Source organism: Tachysurus vachellii, chromosome 7 (assembly GCF_030014155.1).
Source record: "Tachysurus vachellii isolate PV-2020 chromosome 7, HZAU_Pvac_v1, whole genome shotgun sequence".
Classification (NCBI taxonomy): Eukaryota; Metazoa; Chordata; class Actinopteri; order Siluriformes; family Bagridae; genus Tachysurus; species Tachysurus vachellii.
In genome coordinates, this window is record NC_083466.1 from 16,053,568 (window position 1) to 16,073,073 (window position 19,506).

At 37.7% G+C, this 19,506-nt stretch overlaps 1 protein-coding gene across 1 annotated transcript in view; it reads left to right on the forward strand.

The window, feature by feature from the left end:
• Positions 1–19,506, forward strand: part of pcdh7b (protocadherin 7b) — a 140,789-nt gene that overhangs the window by 64,468 nt on the left and 56,815 nt on the right. The window contains 2 exon segments of the mRNA XM_060874648.1: positions 3,694–3,819; positions 3,821–3,910. Coding sequence (XP_060730631.1) covers positions 3,694–3,819; positions 3,821–3,910 — 216 coding nt within the window.

The window sequence follows — 19,506 nt, forward strand, 5'->3', positions numbered from 1 at the left end:
AATGCTTGCCTTGTGTATGTGTGTGTGTGAGTGTGTGTGTGGCATCTAATGAACCCATATATCCTTAAGACAGGTAGGCAGGCATTCTGTCGAGAGGGTCATAGCTGTGCCACATCACAGCAGGGTGCAGAGGAAAGACCACCAGAGTGAAACATTTAAAGAACAAGAGAAAGGAATTCATTAAATCATTTGGAGTTTGTCTCTTTTTCACTATTTTAACGACAAATTCAGAAACCTCTTAAAACATTTTGGACTTTTTTTTTTAGATTCTTAGTCCGACATGATTCCAGGGTGTTTGTTAAAACAGACCTCCTACTAAGCTAAATCAAGAATGTTCCATTTTTGCTTCATTTTAAATAATAGACATTACCCATGGGCTCTAAAATGTGTAGGAGTCCTAATGCTGTCGCACATATCTGGGCCATTAAGCGATATCCATTACACCAGAGGAAGTCTCTGAATTAATTCTTTCCTTCTTCACTTTCAATTTTCCACATTTCGCAATGTTCATATGCTGCTGCACCTTGTCAAAATCCATCACCCAGTACATATTATCCATTTATTCTATGTAAAATTGTCCTTCAGCTGGATCTGGAGTTTCCTCTTTACATTAATGATATTTATAAACATTCATTTGAGGATAATTTAACTCTGAAGATGGATAGTTAGATTGCTGTTAGCGTTACCTTTGAGATTGAAGAGAAAACGTGAGAGGTAGGTAACGCTAAAAGAAATGATTTAGTACACAAACGCATGTTTTTTATTTTTTTTTTCCATTCTTTACCCCTACAGGCGTCTTTTTAATCATGTACCAAATGACTGCTCAAGTGAATGTTCATTTCAGCCCAAGAATATTCATTTCAATTGTTATAATTACACAGAGAAATTGTATTTTCTTTAAGTTTGTTGCATTAGTGATTCACAAGTTTGGCGAATAAATAAATCACCGTAGCATGTGAATGCAGAGGGAGTTGTGCGTCTAGCTTTTAAAAGGCCTGTTAAATATTATGGGCTTGAAGTGGTGTTAAGATGACGCTGGAATGATGCCTGTGAACTGTAATCAGTTCTGAATGATGACATACAGTAATAACAAAGATGCAGAACCGCTATCAGGCCATCAGCCAGTGAGACTGTAAGAGTGTGATGAGTGTGCACGTGTGTGTGGGTGTCAGAGGGGTTGTGAGAAAGAGGTGATGAATGAGATTTATGTGTGTGTCATCAGTGAACTGAGTAAGATGACATTCTGTGCATGTGTGTGTGTTTGTGTGTACGTGTGTGCGTCCACCTTCGTAGCTAACCTTTATACACTCCTTCGCTTTTCCACTCCTAATTTATTACAATACAAATGCCAAGGTTATAGTGACGTGTCAAATCAGAGGCACAATTTGGAGTAATGAGGAGCGTCGAAGCGTTCTATCAGAGACACAGTGAGCAAAAAAAGAAGGAGGTGGAAAAAAATCGCAGAGAGTTAGTGATGGCATTCTGTCACCTTTAATATTCTGGAAAGCAGGAGTGACAGAACAGGGAGACAAGAGGGGGTGGGGGTGGGGGGCTGTGGGGAAGACCAGAAGGCACTAAAGAATGACTGCTAGGATTTGATAAATATATAACATTTACTATTTTATTTCTTTATAAGACAGTTCTCATGTTCATTTAAAGACTTGTATACAGTTCTACCATTTTTCTCTATTCAAGCAAACAGATATTCAAAGATTAATTCTCTCTATCCCTACTGCCACTCTGTAGAACAAGTCAACACCTTTTTTTTTTTTTTTTTCCAGTCAGTGGTTGGTCTTCTTCGCTGATGAGTATGTGCGTTGGTGTTTTGCGTATGTGAGAAAGAGAGAAAGAGAGAAGATGAAGGCGTGTGCAATTATTACAGTATTTTGGCCCCTTTGTTAAGTGATGCTAAAAGGGTGACAGAAAGACAGAGAGAGAGAGAGAGAGAGAGAGAGAGAGAGAGAGAGAGTAAGAGGAAATGAACGAAAAAAAGACAGAGGACAGCAGGACCACTATTTCATCTCTCCTCCTTCAACATGTGCAAGAGTCAGTAGTTTAATTACAAGGCTACAATGCTCATTAAGGCATCAGAATTTAATTTTCTTTCTGCCGATGAATCTCTCTCTCTCTCTCTCTCTCTCTCTCTCTCTCTCTCTCTCTCTCTCTCATTCTTGCTCTGTTTCCTGCTCTGTTTCTTTCTGCTGACCGTATAATACAAGTCAAAAATCCTTAACCGACTCTCTCAGTCAGTCATTGTGAGTCAGCCACATGGTGCCTCCGTGGAAGTCCTTGACTGCAGCCTACTACAACATCAACAAAGCATTATCACCTTCGTTCTGCCCAACTTGTCCACCTACATACTTCTGCACTCGTATCGTCAGAAAACAACTTATCTGTTTATCAGGGGTGAATCTCTAGGATTATTTTACTACAGATGCGGAAAAATCATTGCCGTGTTAGTATTCTTTTTTCTTTTACCAGTGCTTATGTATTTCAGTGTTATTTCAGTGTTAGGTTTGGTGGTGAATAGATGTCTAACTGTTGTTTTTGTTCCAATTACTTCTCTGTGGTTGTGGAGAGAAGTTGAAAGGATTGTGCATGCCTCATGCTACTCCACCTCATCATCTCTTTTCTTTACCGTATTTCTTCAGCCGAGGCATCCTGCTGAGTTTTGAATGGATGGAACACAATATGATATTGGAGGCTAGTGACAGAAAAAAAAAAACCTGAAAAAAAAACTACAATTCTGTGAAGCTCTCAGTCAAAACAGTTTATATAAGCTGCTGTTTTATCCGTGTATACTTTGTCCTTATGTGTTCGTGTGTGTGCATGTGTGTCTGCGTGAAGGTTTATCTACGCAGCTCCATCCATTTACTGTATCCCTGTGAGACCATGTTTTCTGTATAGTGCTGTGTGTGTTCGCATGAACACAGTATGTGTATCTATATATGTGTGTGTGTGTGTTCATGAACATACCACTTGTTTATTTGCCTGTAGCGATGTGTTCCATCCTATCTTTCCCCTGGGATTCTATCCACTCCCCGTGTCCTGTTTTTGTTATAAAATAAACCACGCAAGGAGACCTGAGCGTCCTTCAGTCCTCCCCAGCTATATTTAACACCTATACACCAAGTGTGGCATGTCTACTTAATCCTAAGAGCTTTCATCTCATATTCCCAAGACCCTTACATGTGACAATTACTGCATAAGTCATTAATATTGCAGGTTTTTTTTTCATCCCCCCATCCTTTTTGCTACTTTAGTAAACTGGTCAACATTAATCTTCCTTCCGCAGAACTCCCAAAGTGCAGTGCTGTGTCAGGAAACAGCCTAGATACTGCATTTACTTGTGTAATTATATAGGCCAGAGGTTTCAATCTCAGGACCTGAAGGGCCAGTATGTGCACAGGTTTTCACTTCTATTAAGCACAAATGTGGGGTTTTAATTACAGTGGCTAGAAATATTAAAACTAAGCCCTTCCATTACTGTAGGAAGTGAGAAAACAAAAAACCCTTGCATTCCACTGACCCCTCAAGACTTGAGGTTGAGACGTATGTTTTAAGATAAATAAAAATAAATAAGTTGCGATCCAGCAAGACACCCCAGAATACTCCCTTGAAAAATGAAATAAACCTTCCTTGCATCTTGGAGCTCTTCAGTCCAGTGACTCGCAGCACTCTGTTCTCTTGTAGCCATTCCGCCGAGTGACGTTCTCGGTGGTGAGCCAGCCCCAGGACCCTCACCAGGGCTCTCTGCAGAGCTGCTACGACAGTGGCCTTGACGAGTCGGAGACGCCCAGCAGCAAGAGCTCCACAGGCCCCCGGCTGGGAGCCCTGCCCCTCCCTGAGGATGCCTATGAGAGGACTACGCCGGATGGCAGTGTCGGTGAGGCAGAGCATATGGAAAATGGTAGGGGCAAACACAAAAAAGATAAGCTAAAGCCTTAAAAAAGAGCTCAATCAGATTTTAGGTGTCAATTGAGATCCCAACGAATGTGGCCAAACACTCACACAACACCAGGAAAACTCGAATAAAATGAGGGAGGCCAGATCTCTGGGGTAATAAAATATACATAAGACTTGGAAAGCTAGCGGAAGTACAACACCTGAGCTCATGTACAGTAAGTCCACAGACATTCGATACATTCAGGCTTCATATGTCCATACTTGTGCCATTTCTTTTTTGTTGTTGTTGTTTTTTCGCTTATCACCGTATTTTGTTCGCAAGCTAAAACGTGTGTTAGCCTCGTCAGCTGTCATGTTAGTGTCTGTACACCATCGACGTAGCCGTGTTAGAGTTTAGTGGAAATCTGGCTCAGCATGTTCTGAATATTTTTTAGCCTTTGACTTCTTTATGTTTTGAATGAAACTTAATTTCATATAAATAAATGATCATAGATAGACATTCGATTCAAACAATTTGAAGACTAGATGCAGCAGATTTCGGCAGCTCTGAGATCCATGTGTAGATTTAGATACAGTATGTAAGGAGCAAGACAGAGAAGACAGTGGCAAGGAAAATGTTCCTGATATGAGACAAGTTAGAAACCTGGAGTGGAACCAGACTACCAGACTATTCTGACTATTCTGACTATTCTGACTATTCTTTTTTTTAATCAATTATAAAAGATAACATATCTTTTAAACACACACAGGAAAACAAACAAGAAAAATAAAGGCACAAACATCCCCTCAATAAATACACAAACAAATGCTTATATAAACAATAAAAAAAATAAAAAATAAAATAAATAAATAAATAAATAAATAAACAAACTTTTTTTTAACATTTTTTTTAAACCACAATTGTGGAAAATCTTCTAACTTGTTATGCAGCATTCGCAATGTCTTGCTTCAAATGTACCCATTGGATCCAGATATACAGTAGAGACATTGTTACAGCGCCTTCAAAATTGATAAAATGACATTACTCAGGTCTGTAGTCTTAAAAAAAAAAGCGGAGAATCTGTCATCGATTGCTTGCTAGCTCCTTTTTTTAAAAAAACACTCAGGCCAGCGGCGTTCAAGAGCGACTCTCAATAGGACCACTGTTCTCAGTCTGGTATGCAGCAAAAGGTCTGTTTGTGAGAGCTATAATGGTGACATCAGATACTTTATTGCTAACAATCCTTTTTTGTTTGGGGTCAGTCTACCGTTTTCTTTAGAATGCAGACCCCTTAGGTACTACAAAAAAGCACATCTGTTTATCTGTTCATCAAAATGCTTCATGTTATTACTAGAGTTAAGTTAACAAAGACTTTATTGTCCTCCATAACTGACAATTTATCTTTCAATCGTTATGACCTAAAATCATTTTTGGGTTATCTTTATACAAGTATGAAAAACAATGTTTTAGGGCCACAGATGTCAATGCCGCTGTCTCGTAGGGGTGAGGAGGAATCAAAGCATGCTGTTGGAGAAACGAGGAGAATGCGATTTGTAACCTTGCCATTTGGAGAACTCTGGCTTAAACGTAGATTAAATGGTCTTGGCAGGGCAAAATTGTGTTACCCCACTCTGTGTGTAAGATATGTGTAAGAGATTTGTCCTCTGGGCAATTTTTAGGCTCACACTCAAACAATGGAAGGCCAAATTAGCAGCAATTACAGTCCTCCTACAATTCAGGTTGGGTTTAAGGTAATTGAGTGGAGGATGATCAATGGCTGAGAGATAGATTAGAGCAAAACAGGAGCAGGAGAAGAAAAAAAAAATCTTGCATATATGTTTCCCTCACAATTGAATTGTAAAGCCAAAATATTTAATACATGCTGAGAAAGTGATTTGAATTTATTTATGCAGAATGTACATTTAAGGTAGTCCGGTTAATCTATGCAGAGTGTTAATGATAAATACATTGTCAAAATTTGTTATGTCATGCTTGATAGTAACTAGTCATAACATGCAGGTCGATCATCTTATATTCAGTGAATATATACATATACTTTCTGTTATCTCAGTCTATTCTAATTCTGCCAGTCTCTCTCCATTTTATATGTATATATATATATATATATATATATATATATATATATATATATATATATATATATATATATATATAACCTTTCAAGGTCAGAAACAGGTAAACAGATGAATCACTATTTCTAATAAACAAGTCTGCTCACCCTACTATACCCAGTCTTCAGGGAAATTGTGTGTATGCACATATAGTTCAGAAGAAAACCCAGGTGAAGAAGTACCAGTGTGTGTGTGTATGTGTATGTGTGTGTATGCGTGTGTGTCAAAAGCTAGAAAAGAAAAGAAAAAAACATGTTTAATTCAGTACATAGCTGGCAAAACAAGTCCAGTGGCTTATACATTCAATATCGTTGGAAGCTGAAACTTGATTTTTTTTTTTTTTTGCAGTACAGGATACACACAGCATTATCACACCTTTTCCTCGACACACATGGTTTAAAATAATTGAAACCGGGAGTTTCAGTAAGGTGTAGCTGACAAGGACACTTGCAGTGAAATGTCCAATAGAACCTTGTTTCCTAGGCCAGATAATAAGAGTTGTTTTTCCTTCTACTATAATCACCTGTTTACCAAGCACAATGCAAATCTACAGAAATATCATTCATATATGCAAAGATAAAAAATGATTAAAAATATGCTAATACACGAATGGTATTTTTATAGGCTGGTACACTGATTTAGCTAGGCTATTAACGTACCCTTACAAATAACCTATGAAATGTAATTGTTTACCTAATGATGTTTAAGGTAAGTAACATGAATAATATTTAAACCGTTAGAAGAACTCCAATGAAGCTACTCAAATGATGAACAGTAGCAGTATCTGAGGTAGTAATATTAGTCAAACCCATGCTCATCCCTATTTACTAGACACACAAACTGTTACCACATTTCCACATATTTCACGAGGCTATTTGATCATTGTAGCCTGCGTGTGTGATTAAAATCATATCAATAACAGGATATCATCGCAAAGACAAATTGTGCGTTCTCTAGTCTTTATTCTCCACTTAGATGCTTCTTGATTTTACTCTATATTGCGAATTCCCAGGGTTTTTTTTCCTCTCTTCTTTTTGCAGATGGTATCTCTGTGGTGCTAAAGATTCCATTTGCTAGGGTTTTATTCACTTTAGTTCGAGATAATATATTTGAATGAGGCTTCATGCAGTTTTTTTATACCACAGAAATCTGATCCTGTGAAGTTTCTTAACAAGAACGGACCTTATTTATTTCAGGTCAAGACGAATTCTGAGAATAAAATGAGCATATAAACATATCTTCCTGGAATGAGTAAACATTTGAGAATGCTATTTTAACAGCTCGAAAAATACTTTATCTCAGGTTTAACATACAGAACTAGTATAGCATGTGCAGCAACTATAATATAGTTAACAATAGTATCATAGTAATGGTGTAATAATAATAATAATAATAATAATAATAATAATAATAATAATAATAATAATAGTAATAATAAAAATAGTAATAATAGTAAGTAACAATAATCACAATTTCACAAGCAGGAACCACGAACTACTGTGTACATAACGTGATTAGTGACAACTGAACAACTGAATCATAAACCAGAAAGCACAGGTCTGCATCTTGATGAGCTCAGTTAAGTAATATGTGCATTTACATTTACAGCATGTAGCAGACACTCTTATCCAGAGTGACTTACAATTTTTTTTTTAATTCAGTTTATATTCCTTAGCATCTGAGGGTTAATGGACTTGCTCAGGGGCCCTGCAGTGGCAACTTGGAGGGACCTGGGAATCAAACCGGTGACCTTCCGATCAGTAGTCGAACACCTTAACCACTAAGCTACCACATCCCACTTTAATACGCATTTGCATATTAAAGGTAGCCATAAAGATCTAACCTGAGTGGCTTTTCAAGCTATTTAACACTAAGACATTCCAGATGCCATTTTATTTAATTTCATAATATGTAACATTATTAATTTCCTCTAATGCTTTGTTTATAAGGAATAAACATTTGGTTATTTCATCAAGGTACACACACACACACACACTTCTAAATTAAGCTTTAATTAAACCTGATTTCCGTTCAATCTAACCGAATTCTAAGTTAAAGTAAATAGAAATGATAATAAATAGACATCGACTTATCAGACCTTTTCAGTCTGTATAAAGAAATGATTTGCTGTAAGACATGGTTGGGTTTCTGTACAGTATGTAGAGTTTTGTGACTGTATCTGTGTTCAGCTCTGTGCTGGGTAAGTGGTGTAATAACATTAGTACAAAGATCAAACAGACACATAACTAAAGATTTGTTAATAGTAACACAAACTATACAACCTCTACAAAAAAAGCAGACAACATTTAAACCTACTGTAGTAGAAAACATGCACATGGTATTCAGGCACACCAAAACAGATGGAAATTCCATTTCTGGTCTCTTGTAGAAAGAGTTAACCACAAGAGGGAATTTGTTCATTTTTCTAAAGAAGAAAATTGCATTATTAAAAAAAAAAAAAAAAAAAAAAGAAAATTTTTTATAACTGTCTTTTTATTTGTAACAACCATAAAAACATCTCCTCTAACTCAGCTTCACTGAAATGTATTCTTCCCCATTTCTGTGCTTTATTTCTTTTTAGCTCGTTCTCTCCTGGGATTGTCCTTGGATCTTGGATTGCCCGTTGAATGCCTTCCTTTTATTAGCTCCCTATCTGCATAATCTGCATAAATTAGGGCATGTTTTATGGAAATTAGATGTATATGAGTGTAAAAAGGGTTGTTGTAAGGGATAAGGGACTACTGGGAAGGAGCTTGGTTTCACACACTTGAAGCTGATTCACTGTTTGTTCTCAGAGAATTTAGACGTCATTCTTATATGACGTGTATAAATTATATATATGGCATTCAACACATGCAAACCTACTCGTTCTATGCAACTTTGATGAATAACGGGTAATGTGTTAGAAAATTTTATTAAACTGTAGTCCACTCCTGTAGCTGCAAGACACACACACACACACATATACACACATACACACACACACACACACACACACATCACATCACATCAGCTGGAAGATGGTCCAAATGCCAGAACTTGAAAGCTGGAATTTGTAAACCTCTGTAATTGTGGTCATTATATGTGTGGAAAAGGCGTGTAATTAAGATCCTGTTGAGTTGAGTTGAGTGAATTGTGTGTCTGAGTGTGTGTGCATGTGTGTGTGTGTGGTGTGTGTGTGTGTGTGTGTGAGAGAGAGAGAGAGAGAGAGAGAGAGAGAGAGAGAGCAGGGGAGGTGATTGGGCAAGGATTAAGGTCAGGGCAGGAACAGGGCGTCTCTCTAATGAGGAGACCCTGCTGTGGGAAGGACAGCTCTACAGCACACACACGCACACACACATACACACACACACACACACACACACACACACACACACACTTACCCAGGTAACAACTGCTGCTGGTGCAGACCAACTTTATACATTGTAAATATTTCTACAAGTTAGCTCTCTCTCTCTCTCTCTCTCTCTCTCTCTCTCTCTCTCTCTCTCTCTCTCATGCTTTCTTTGGTAAGGTGAGCTCTTGAAAATCCTATCTTCCATATTTTTCTTGCTTTCTTTTTCAAGGGTACAGTTTTAATCTTTATGGACCTTGGCCTCCGCAGATCTTTTTCATAGTGACCCAAAAAAGAAATAAAAAAAATCTTTTTTTTACAGTGGGGGATTGGAGCTGCCCGTCCAAGCATATGGTGCTGAGATCCATAACCTTCTCAAGGGTACAGTAACACAGCACAAGATCCTCTGTGAACCCAGAAACTTTGTCATTTCTGGCCACTGCTCAGTTTTTCTTTATTGTCCGATTTTATGTGTTCTGAGAAGTGAACTCAGATATTTAAATAAAAATGTGGCAATACATTTTGAAAAGCTAGATTTAAACTTTTTTTAATAGCTTTCTAAAAGACATAATCATAATTAATTCAGTTTTTGACATTTGTCGTCCATCATTCTCTCAAAAGCAGTTGAGAGCTTAATCTTATTAATCTTGTAATATTATATAATATTACACCAAACATAAATGTTCTATAACATATTTCCCTAAATACATGTTTATTTATTTAAATGTGACTTTTCTACTGAGATCATTAAATTTTACGATTTAATCTAAATTAATAAGCATAAATAATAGAGCATTTCTATAATGGTTTCTAGTTGCTTTTCCTAGCAAACAGATTAAGGAATTGAAAAAGGGAAGCTGTAGGAAAGCAGCACTTCCTCCATGCTTCATTTGAGGAGTAGCTTCCAAAAGGCCAGATGGCAATGCAAGTGGCGTTTAATTAAAGCTATTCATATTTCCAGAAAGCCCATGAGCACCACAATGCAATAAACCAGGTCTTCTTTTACACAACTCAGGTGGGGACAATAACTGTATGGAGAATTAGAGTTATAGTTCTATTTGTTTTCTTATTGATGCTTAACCTCAGCCGAGCATCTTATATCTAACCGCAACATGAGGGCCGTGTGGCAGAACCCAGATGTTACCTGCTGATCAATATGAGCAAATAATGATGTTTATGACCATAATGGATGCTTACGTTTGCTTAAGTGAAGCATCCACAGTCATTCACATGCTTCCTAATTCAAATTTACAGCACCTTGCATAATTATTAGCCCCTTCTTGAACTTATTTTGTATTTTGTTATAACATGGAAGTGGAAAAGGTTTAATTACGGTTATGCTGTACGTCACAGAAGTAAATAGAAGTAATCATTAATACTGAAGTGGTGGGGAAAAATCAATATAGTTTGAAAGAATATATTCAAATAAAAAGTTCCTGACTCCACTGCTGTGAAACCTTCTTGATAAATTTCTATTACAACTCATGTAATTAGATATATGTATAATGAAAGAGTCACATGGTCTCATTATGTTCTTCAGTGTGTTCCTGAGTTCCTGAAAGGCTCCAGTTTTGGACAGAAAGGGAGTTTCGTTGAAAACACACCCAAAACAAGCAGCATCATGAACACCAAGGAGTTGTAAAAAAACAAGTCCAAGTTTTAGAGCAAAATGTACAATGATTTTCCACATTTTATAAAGACACAGAGAGCACAAATTACAATCGAATCTTATTATATAAGTCCATATAAACATTAAAATACACCAGATGTGATTTCATTCATGTTTATATTCTATGTTTGTGTATTTAATTAATTTGTGTTAAAAAAAAGTCTTTCTTTATCAGAACTTATGGCAGGCTAACGGTAAAGGTGGTTGCTCGGCAGTACCGTACAGTTACACGTAGGTCTACACACTTGTAAAAGGGTGTTTATATGTGTGAACTGTTTTGACAGATACACACACACAGACACTTTTCATCCCCTCACAGCTGTAGCCATTGACTAGTAATCGGCATGATCATACAGGCCCAAAGAAAACATCAGCGAATTTGTGGTCTAGGAATTATTCAGAACTTCAAAACAGTGATTTCCCTGTTGCTACTGTAGAATACACAAATCACACCCCAGGTATTCATTTGGCTGGCAGTCAGAAGGGGAAAAAATCCAAACAATATCCAGAAGACAAGTATAACCGTCTTCACATCACATGTTTCAGCTGGACCCACCACAGCCGCTAAATACAGTGTGTGAAAATACATACGTTTTTTGTCAAGCAGGGCAAAATCATCACCGGTTACAGCAGCTGACCAGTTAATGTGGGCCTTTTGAAATGTAGTGAAGTGGCAACTGCTATTCAGGATAAGCGCTGTGTTGGGACTGTGTGTTCTTTGCCCAGGCTAGTAAGAGAATGATGTCTTTCACTTATGCTAGCTATTGTGGGTTGTCCTTAAATAGTCTTCTCACCACTATGCTGATGTACAGCCACACCTCTAAAACCCTCACAGGCACCCACAAACATGTTCACACACACACATTTACTCACATGCACAGAGGCACACCCACATGCACCTTAGTCAATAAAATATTGACAGAAATGGTGCCTCTCTGAAGGATATTAAAGTGCAAAGTGGAAGCTCACAGCAGAGAGCAGAATGCCAAAGAGATAAAACAGAGAGAAACAAAAAGGAGAGAGATAAAAGACGAAAAGGAAATTATTACAAACATGGCACACTTCACTTAACGTTGAAACACACTTATGCTCTGGCTGCCTAAAAGTAACACTTACTCTTAATTTATAAGTCATGATGTCCCAGAACACAGAGGTAACATATGGACACAACAGCACTCCGAGGGCCTCCCATTATAATGAAGCATTCGGGGCCTATAGCTTTAGTACGGTAAGCATGTCACGCTGAGGGAATATGTTTCTAACAGTGGGATCTGTATCAATTACTTTGGCAGGAAAAAATATCCTAGCAAGAGGATCGTCAAGAGGAAGAGCAAAAAGCTTTTAGCAAATGTGCTCCATTGAGTGTTTGTGAAATCCCCTAGCTATGGAGGCACCGATATCTACAGTTAGACTTAGCTATGGTATTTACAGCTTTCTATGGCAATATGTAAACAAATGATGCTGTTGTGCAGTTAAACTTTAACCTGTGGATTTGTGAGCCTCGGTGTTGTGATCCAGTAGGAAACTAGAAGGCAGGATGATGCTTGTGCTATTTATCATCTGTGCTGTTAGCGTGGAGTCGTCTCGTCTACCAAGGTACAGTACACTAGGGGATTTTTCTTTTCTCTGCCTAATAAGATGTTCTTATTAGCACTGTTAGCACCTATTTATATAGCTAGATAGTGTTTCACAGCATATTTGGTCAAAATAAAACAATTTGACATTGTTCTTAATATCAGAAAATATGGAAAATGCTGATCATTTAATAATGAACTTAGAACTGCTAACAAATATACAGCTAGTTTTATATTGACCAGCTATGACAATTGCTAATATCAAAACGTTATAATTTGTCAGCCCTTGTCAAAAAATCATAATGGATTCCAATAAGAAACCTTTACAGGTTTCTACTTAGAGTTTTTATCATATTGTGCAACCCATTCCTATGAGATTCTAATTGTCTTATAGGACAAGACATAAATATCCTGCAAGACCACTGATACAGGATTTTTCTTTCAGGATTTGTGTCTTACAGTTTGATCTTAAAGAAACGAACTGTTTAAAACTTTGTGTTCCAACAATGAATTTTCGAAAATCTAGCAGGACTTTTTAGGGTCAGATCCTGAAATACACACTGAGACAGGGTCTAACAGGGTTTTTAACAAGTGGAGGACATTTTCTCCCAAGGAATAATATTTACAAACAGCTCAGATTCTCAGCATGCTAAGCTTGTCAAATGAGAATATTTTAACCTGGACTTTGTCTATTTCATAATATGGTATTATATTTGGACAATGATCTGTGTGCCGGACAGGTGAAGGCTGTGTTTGAAGGAATTCTTAATATTTTTTTTAAAAGATAGATGCAAGTCATGAAACAATGGCGGAAGTCAAAATAGGGCAAAGGTTAGCAAACAGAATTAACAGGACAAAAAAAAAAAAAAAAACAGAATACAAAACCAATTAGATAAACTTCGACCAGAAACAAGCATTGGTGCTTCAGGCAGTAAACTACACTGAGTAATACTTTGCACTGATATGTGTAATGTATCCAGAATCACGTATTGTGACACTTCCTACACTATTCGATGCACTAGTACTGATCATAGTATGAATGGAAAAGTTAAGAATATTATAGAACTTTTCATATTTTAGTATAAGTAGTACAATCTGGATGAGCTAAATCCATCATGTTGGGGTACAGGTCACGTGACCTATAAGGCCATAATAATCACAATTTTTTCTTTTTTTATCTTGCTTAAATCTTTAAGTTAATCATTTACTCTGGTGTTGTTAAACAAGTATGGTTCAATCACAAGGAGCAATGGTTAATACCTGTAGCACATATTCATAAAAAGCACATATTCATCTTGTCTTCCACCATTTTAGATTCTGCAGAACAGTGAAATTCTTTCTTCAAATATCCCAGCTTTGGAAGTTGGAGTCAGAGCGCAGGGTCAGCCGCGATACAGCCCCTGAAGCAGGGAGGGTTAAGGGCCATGCTCAAGGGCCCAACGGTGGCAGCTTGGCAGTGCTATTGCTTGAACCCTGATCCTCTGATCAACAACCCAGAGTTTAATTGCTTGAGCCAACATATATGCCATAATACTCAGACTTAGTGAGTGAGTGCATGAGCTGGGAATAGAATCTAGTGCTGATTTGGTCTTTGACATGATATGCTAAAGGAAATAAGTCTGTACCTTGTTTAATTGTACACATTTTTCCAGTCAGGAAATTCTGATGAAGGCAGATGGAATTTTTATTTTTTCACACCGTTTCAAACCCGGTAGTCCAGCAACACTGATGCAGGATAAACCGCTGGCACACACAGAAATAGCAATTTCATTAAAAATGAGATCGTATTTTATTTGCTATTAATAGATTTTTAATCTTGGCTCCTCTTGGAAGCAACTTCTCATATCTGAAACATTCTCCAACTACTTTGCAGTGGCTTTAGGAACCTCTACACTCTAGCAAAGCTGTTTCCACTAAAAAAAAAAAAGCTGTACTATTCTAATTATCTAGACCAGTGCTGATTTATAAATGTACAGAGAATTCATATGGTGTAAGAGAGTGGGTTCAGTGACATTTACTAAGCCAGAATACAAACATTAACTGAGATTTTTTTCTTTGCTAAGGTTATTGCAGAAATATATTTATATATCCTTTTTGTTTAAGAAAGTATTGAAATGGTTTGGCTTTAGTTGAGAAAGTTTTATTAGGTGAGAAAAAACACCTGCCACCAAACATATAGGAATATTTCAATATACTATATCCATATCTGAGGTGTGATTACCACAGATATCAATTTCATCTGTTCCAACATCTGCCCTTGGACTTTCATACTAGAAGAGATTTGAGCGAACTGTTTTCATTTGTTATTTTTCGTTCGGGTTTAACCTCAGATATTTGACAATTTCTCTGTATTATTTTAAACAATAACTGTAATTTTCGATGTCATCAGTGTGGTGATGTGCGAGGCCAAAGAAAAATCAGCTAGACAAAAGTACATGAATAGAGAAGACAAATACTGTATACTGTATTTATCATTTGATTTTCATGCATCGTGCATCTTTATTAAAAATATTGTCTGTTCTAACTTATTTTACAAAGATTACACAATTCCCAGTGAATATTTACTAATAGCTGTTTGCTTACTTTGGTATGGTGACAAGTGTGTGTGTGTGTGTGTGTGTGTGTGAGCAAGTGTGTGTGTCTGTGTGTATTTCTGCCAAACAGAGCTTTAACCTCTGGCGTTTTTAACAGTTCGTTTCGCACTCTGATGTCATGTTGTCACATTCGTTCAGACTGTTCTGTGCTTTCTGCCACAGGAGTTATGACTCACTGCTCTGCATAAAGGCACTTTAGCTGACCTTCGGCTACATTTAACACTCCAGGGCTTGTCAAAATGTGTATAAAAAAGACATGTGCTTGATACATAAGTGCTCTTTACCTTAGTAGCATCACCTTATTTTAAATAGATCTAATAGATTCTCTACTAATACGACACACAGTAGTTCTTGCTAGATCAACTTCACATCTTTCGACTGAGCGTAACAAATAAACAGAACGAATTTCTGACGGAAATGTCCGGCAATTCGTTGGCTTCTTGTTAAACTTATGTGACTGAGAGAGTTGCCACTTCACTACACCCCAAAAAAAGTCTGAATTAGTGTCTCAGCTGGTGTTGTCCTGTCCTGCTTGACAAAAAGTGCACGTTTTCCCGAATAAAACAGAGCCTGGCTCTTTAAATGAATGTGCTCTTATTAGAAACCCAGGCAGGCAGCAGAGCTGGCACCGAGACCTTTCTGATAAATGAAACGCTCGCCATCGGGTTTGCGGTAAGACTTTGAAGTACCTGCAATCTCATCAGGCATCGGATCTGCTTAATTACCGAGGCACAAATTAAAGAGGATAAAAAAAAGAGTGAGGGGATTAGATTCACACTGAGAGAAAAAGCACAAGAGGTTAAAAAGTCAACCGAGTTCTGTACTGCACCCAAAACATTGTCTGCAACATCACGGGTTGTATCAGAATGCTCATCATTGGCAACAATCGCTACAGACATTGAAATCTATCTGCTTTTTTATCTCAAATGTGCTGGTTTTTGTTTGAACCTTTATCTCCTCTCAGTCTTACTGTAGTGTTTTTCCACTCACCCTGATATAACTCTGCTAATGCACTGAGTTATTCTACATACTCTGTGTACACTCTGGGTAATGTTTCCTCTGCATCATCCACCAAATCTCAATTCCTGAAACTTTTTTTTTTTCCTTTCAATTACTCTCCTATTCTTTTCTTTTGTCTCATATAAAAGAAAGATGAGAGACTCAGAGAGTTTGAGAGTCTGAGAGCTGCTTCTTTACTGCTCCCTCAGCAGGAATGAGTTGTGAGAGGAGGAGTTGAGTGTAGCTTAGCCATGTGTATGTGTATATGTTTGTGTGTGTGACACAGTGGTATATAGCTTAGCCTCACTTCATGTGTCCCAGTATGTGTTGGTTTGCACTCTTAACTAAGTCCATACCACTCAGCATGACCTATGTGCCCTTTTCAGTAGTCAATCACAGCAGGCTAACAGCAGCTGCCACCAAACTTAAAGCTATAGTCCAGCGCTTCTTCATCCTAATCTCTATTTACCAATACCGTAGTGTATATGCAGTTATCGTAGGCAAGATTTATGACAGTGTAGTAAGAAAACAACTGCCCCCAACATACACACTTAGACATCCAGCAAAAGCAAATTTTGAGTAAACACATTTTCGGTTCTTTTCTTGGGATACAATTTCATCTGTGATGACCAAAGACTCACAAAGTAACACATCTGTCATATATTTAAACTCAACCGTGAAGTGAACAGTGAAGAAATGAAAAACAACACTTTTGATATTCAACTGAAAGGAATTATTTATTTAATTGTTCTTTTCTTGTCTTCACTGCAAGTCTGACATTGAAATCTGGAAATTGCCCATCAGTGTTGTGCGCGCAAAGTCAAAGGAAAATCAACAAGACATAAAACACACACCTGACAATTTGGGGAATTATTTTCAGTGTCCCTTCTGGCATCCAGAACAAAACCTGCGCCAAATCAAACAGGCTGATATATGCGCATTTTCATTGGCATGTAATTAATAAAATGTCATCTAAAATATGATTCCACAATGACAAATATCATTCAGGCTTCCCAACGTCACGTCTCCTGCTGTGCTTCAAATATGGCAAAGCAGGCCTTGTGTACAAATTAAGGGAAATTCACAAACCACCAGCAAACACGAAGGTAATGTCTGAAATGTCAGATGATGGATATATAGTGCTCATACCATACTCTCTAATACTATAATTAATTAAAAAACAACAACAACAACAACAACTTCGACACCCAGATTCGGAAGCATTTGATGGTATGTAACTGATTTATTTTATTGTCCAAACTGAATAAAGTAGGATGCAAACTGTGCTCTGTAAAAATGTCAAGATGAGGCAGCACAGTGCCTTCTTACAATACAAATACCCCGATAAAACATTGTACCATTGTTTATGGTTGTTAAATAGTTTCTTTTTTTTTTTCTTTTTTTTTTTTTTTTGTTTTGCTCATCAGACAGAGCACAAGCCTGGCCTGGAGTCACATTAGTGAGCACGGTCAGTAAAAATGTGCACAAGGTGCCATGAATTGCTTGCACACATGGGTATTTCATGGTGATCATGGTGCAGCGAGGCAAGCATGCAAGAGACACTGGAGCACGTAAGAGCACTTCAGTTCTGCAAAGCACCGAGACGCACTCACCAGCTCACTCACCACGAGTAAAGGTGGAATAAATTTAGTCTTCTTTTTTAATGACCAAGCTCACTCATACTGCTCTGCACGCTCACATCCGCCACCCTTGTGGTCTATGGGAACAATCCTGTTTTAGCCGTGCAACATTTTAGAAGGAAACTTAAATATAAGGAATTCAAGGCTAGCATCAAGCATGATATACTGTAGCTGTGACCAACATGAAAAAAGCTGGATAAATAATGTTCCATGTTGTCCCTGTTTGCATATAACTAGGTTATGCATTTGCTATCAGAATGTGTGGCTGAGTGACAAAACAAAACAAAAATCGTACATAACTTGTTTCAACCTCAGGTTGTATTAATCGTTTGATTTTTTTCAGATACCGTAAATTCTTCAAGCTCCTGCATACCATAAAACACAAAGAGAAAAATTCATCAAACAAAAGAGCACAATGTGTCGATCAGGACAATAAGCCAAGACTGAAAATAAAAGCAGGATGAAAGGGTTCAATAGAATCTAAAGGTTGCTGCTTTGTGAAGAGAAACTGGCTTAACAAACATGATCTCTCAGACAAATAACACACAGTAACATGAGTCTGAGTACTAGACCAGAACCCCTTTCGGGAAAAAGGATTAATTTATGCTAACCCATAGGGACACACCTGGTTTAGAGGAACCACTTCTGTCTCATGTTTACGTATATACATCTGTTCTGGGTGCTTTGTTTAACTACTTTTAGAGAACAATGACTAGCCACAGGTAAGACAAAAGCTCAGCTGTGGAGAAAGAGCTTAGTAATGCCTCTGGCTCTGTTGGCTCTTTGTTGGTTTTAAAACAATTATAATAAGGCATCTAACCCACATTTTGCACATTCTTCACTAATTTGGGTCTCACCACACCCCACTGTTTCACTCTCTGTCTTTCATTGTGATTGTTTCATCTCTGGGTTAGCAAATAACTCGTGAAGATTTGATCTCAACCCATTTGGCAATTTAGCAAAAACCATTTTGGGGTGTCAGTCGTGGTGGTTGTTTTTTGTTGTTGTTTGTTTTTTTTTCTCGATAAAAGCTTCCTACACTGCTTCACTGTCACAAAGTTTAGATGAAGTGACAAAACCAGACCATGGCTTAATCCAGAGAATGTGCCTTCAAATCCACTCACAATACCCACATTTCTTCCTGAGGACACATCGGCATCCACTCACACAAATAACACAATTACAAAAGAGCATTTCATTCTCACATTCATCTGAAGCTCAAATTGAGGGATCATGGTATGGATCACAGTAAAAGCATGGTGAAGAAAAATGAACCCAAGACAAATCAACTCATGCCTTTATCTCAGCTAAGATTCTGTCTTGTCTCCTTTTTTTTTTTCTCGGCTGAAAATCACATCGCTTGTGTAATGGCTGAGCTGCTATACATCATTGATTCATCTACATTAAGCATCCTGTTCAGTGTACATCCGGAGCCTATCCCATGAGGCAGGAATGCATCTCGGATGGGCTGCCAGCTCATACACACTCAATCACACCTGGGGCAATTGTAGAGTAATGAAAGATTTTTGAAGATGAGAGCAAGTGCCTAGTGTTTCCTGTCACAGTCTTCAGCACCAGCAGTGACTCAATGGTTTAAGGCTCTGGGTTACTGATTAGAAGTTTGGGGGTTTTCTGCCAAGCTGCTGCTATTGGGCCCTTAAGCAAAGCTTCTTAACCG